This window comes from Sardina pilchardus, chromosome 4 (genome assembly GCF_963854185.1).
Source record: "Sardina pilchardus chromosome 4, fSarPil1.1, whole genome shotgun sequence".
Taxonomy (NCBI): Eukaryota; Metazoa; Chordata; class Actinopteri; order Clupeiformes; family Clupeidae; genus Sardina; species Sardina pilchardus.
In genome coordinates, this window is record NC_084997.1 from 36,003,737 (window position 1) to 36,006,236 (window position 2,500).

The 2,500-nt window shown below is 46.0% G+C and overlaps 2 protein-coding genes across 3 annotated transcripts in view; both read right to left on the minus strand.

Annotated features, from left to right (window-relative positions):
- Positions 1 to 250, minus strand: part of tmem30c (transmembrane protein 30C) — a 5,888-nt gene extending 5,638 nt beyond the window's left edge. For both annotated transcript variants that reach the window (XM_062535354.1, XM_062535353.1), the window contains exon 1: positions 1 to 250. This exon is cut by the window's left edge and continues 78 nt beyond it. In XM_062535354.1, coding sequence (XP_062391338.1) covers positions 1 to 117 — 117 coding nt within the window. In that variant the 5' untranslated portion in view covers positions 118 to 250.
- Positions 251 to 779: 529 nt separating this feature from the next.
- cmss1 (cms1 ribosomal small subunit homolog) overlaps positions 780 to 2,500 on the minus strand; it is a 7,048-nt gene continuing 5,327 nt past the window's right edge. The window contains exons 9-11 of the mRNA XM_062533570.1: positions 1,886 to 1,973; positions 1,394 to 1,482; positions 780 to 1,097 (exon numbers count right to left, since the gene is read on the minus strand). Coding sequence (XP_062389554.1) covers positions 1,014 to 1,097; positions 1,394 to 1,482; positions 1,886 to 1,973 — 261 coding nt within the window. The 3' untranslated portion in view covers positions 780 to 1,013. The remainder of the gene's footprint in view (positions 1,098 to 1,393; positions 1,483 to 1,885; positions 1,974 to 2,500) is intronic.

Below are 2,500 nucleotides of genomic sequence, written 5' to 3' on the forward strand. Positions count from 1 at the left end.
GAGGGGCAGGAGTGTGTGTGCGCTCAGCGCGGGGGACCACGCCGGCAGACGCTGCTGCTTGAACGCCGAGTTGTCCGGTCGCCGTGACAACGGCCCCGTGGCCTGCACCTTCCCCATCAGCGGTCCGCGCCGTCGAATAAACGGAACGAGGGAGGACGAAAGAGAGGAGATGAGAGAAAGAAAAGCAGGCGCGAGCTTCCGTGTTCTCTCCTGATCCCTCTCTTATCTGCGCTGCCGTTTGTGTGTGTGTTTTTTTTCCCAGAAGGCCGAGGGGCCGAGCTTTGGACCAGGCTGTTACTCATTAACCACAACCCTCCCAGCACTTCCTCCGCCTAACTCTGTGATATCACACACACACACACACACACACACACACACATAGAGAGAGGGGAGGGGACTAGCCCTTTATTGCAGTTGGGTTAGTAAACATAACTCACACAAAGAGCACACAGCATGCTCACACACACACAACTGAATTATGTTACTCCAGTGATGGGTGGCTTTTCTGCCCTCCCATCTTCATTCCTGTTTGGTGTTGTAAGTCTTGTCCGTGTGAGGGAGTGTATAATAAAGGGTCCATTTGTGTGTGTGTGTGTGTGTGTGTGTGAGCGTGACATCAGCATGTTAATGCATCATGTTGCGCAAATACATATGTTTGGTGTTGTAATTCGTGTGTGTGTGTGTGGACAGGATGCTGTGACATCAGTGTGTCAATGCATCATGTTGCACAAATTTGCCATAGGGGGGCGGGCTTAAGAAACAGACAGACAGATCCTGTGTCCAATCACAGATGTTTATGTAAAGAAAATGTCCCAGAGTTTATATACAAAATACAAAACACATAAATATGTCTTCAGTTTTTCATAAAGAACAAACAGTCATGAAGAAATATCTTTTTGGGCATTTCAAGACAAAAAATACAATAAAAATCATGAACAGAGCGGCATATGATGAAGTGGCAATATTGTGTGTGTGTGTGTGTGTGTGTGTGATTGAGGGGTGTATGTGTGCTATCAATAGAGTCCAATCTTAGCTTCTCCAACTCCACAACGTTGTAATATCCCAGCTTCCAGCATTTTCAACACTTCTCCCTTCACCTGTGACACACACACACACACACACACACACACACACACACACGGAAAAAGAGATCCAGGTATGGTTACACATCTATACACAGTATGCGTGTAAACACCAATAACAATATGTTATGAATTGTGTGTGTACATCTGTGTTGTGTGTGTGCAATTTGTATATCTTCAGGCTGTATGTGTTATCTATATCTACAGTATATAGGTGTATGTGTTTGTATGTGTGTGTTTGTATGTGTGTATGTGTGTGTGTGTGTGTGTGTGTGTGTGTGTATGTGTGTGTGTGTGTGGGGGGGTTGTACCTCTGGTATGTCCACCATCCTTCTGCATTTCTGGTCTCTCCAATTCCAGTCAAGAACCACATACTTCAAAGCCTCTAGACTCAGTCCATCTAAACACACACACACACACACACAAGTGAAAAACACAGGAAGGTTAGAGGTTTATTTTCCATTCATGTAGCCGTGACCATTAGCACACTGTTGGAATGGTCAGGTGAAATAGAGCAGACGCTCTGCTACAGATGCTGTGTTGTTTTACTCAGTATTAGTTCATTCCTAATACAAGAATACTCAAGTGTGTGTGTGCTCACCTTTCTGGATGAGTTCTGTTCATTACTAATACAATAATACTTGTGTGTGTGTGTGTGTGCGCGTGTTCACCTTTCTGGATGAGCTCTGTTCATTCCTAATACAATACTACTCGTGTGTGTGTGTGTGTGTGTGTGTGTGTGTGTGTGTGTGTGTGTGTGTGTGTGTGTGTGTGTGTGTGTGTGTGTGTGTGTGTGTGTTCACCTTTCTGGATGAGCTCTGTGATGCGGGCAGGCGTCCCCACTCCAATGTGGGCAACTGTGTTGTTCAGCAGCTGAATCTGCTTCTCCACCTGAATACAGTGCACATTGAGTGAGAGAGGGTTGTGTGTGTGTGTGTGTGTGTGTGTGTGTGTGTGTGTGTGTGTGTGTGTGTGTCTCCACCTGAACACAGTGCACATTGAGTGAGAGAGGGTTGTGTGTGTGTGTGTGTGTGTTTCTCCACCTGAACACAGTACACATTGAGTGAGAGAGGGTTGTGTGTGTGTGTGTGTGTGTGTGTGTGTGTGTGTGTGTGTGTGTGCACTTCTCCATCTGAACACAGTGCACATTCAATGACCACCACACACACACAATGGCTGTGAGTGAGTAGGTGTGAGAGTGTGAGTGTGCGTGTGCGTGTGTGTATACAATGGCTATGTGAGTGCGATGCTGAACGAGAAGCATGTTTGCATAGTAAGATTCATCTAGATCTGGGCAGCGCTGCAAGAAGTCGAAGTCGAGTGATATACAAGTTAGCCCTTACAAAGACAAGATGTCCGCGGCAGATTTGTAGCAATGTTGATTTGAGGGAAACTAATGAGTTCACCAGAAAATACTG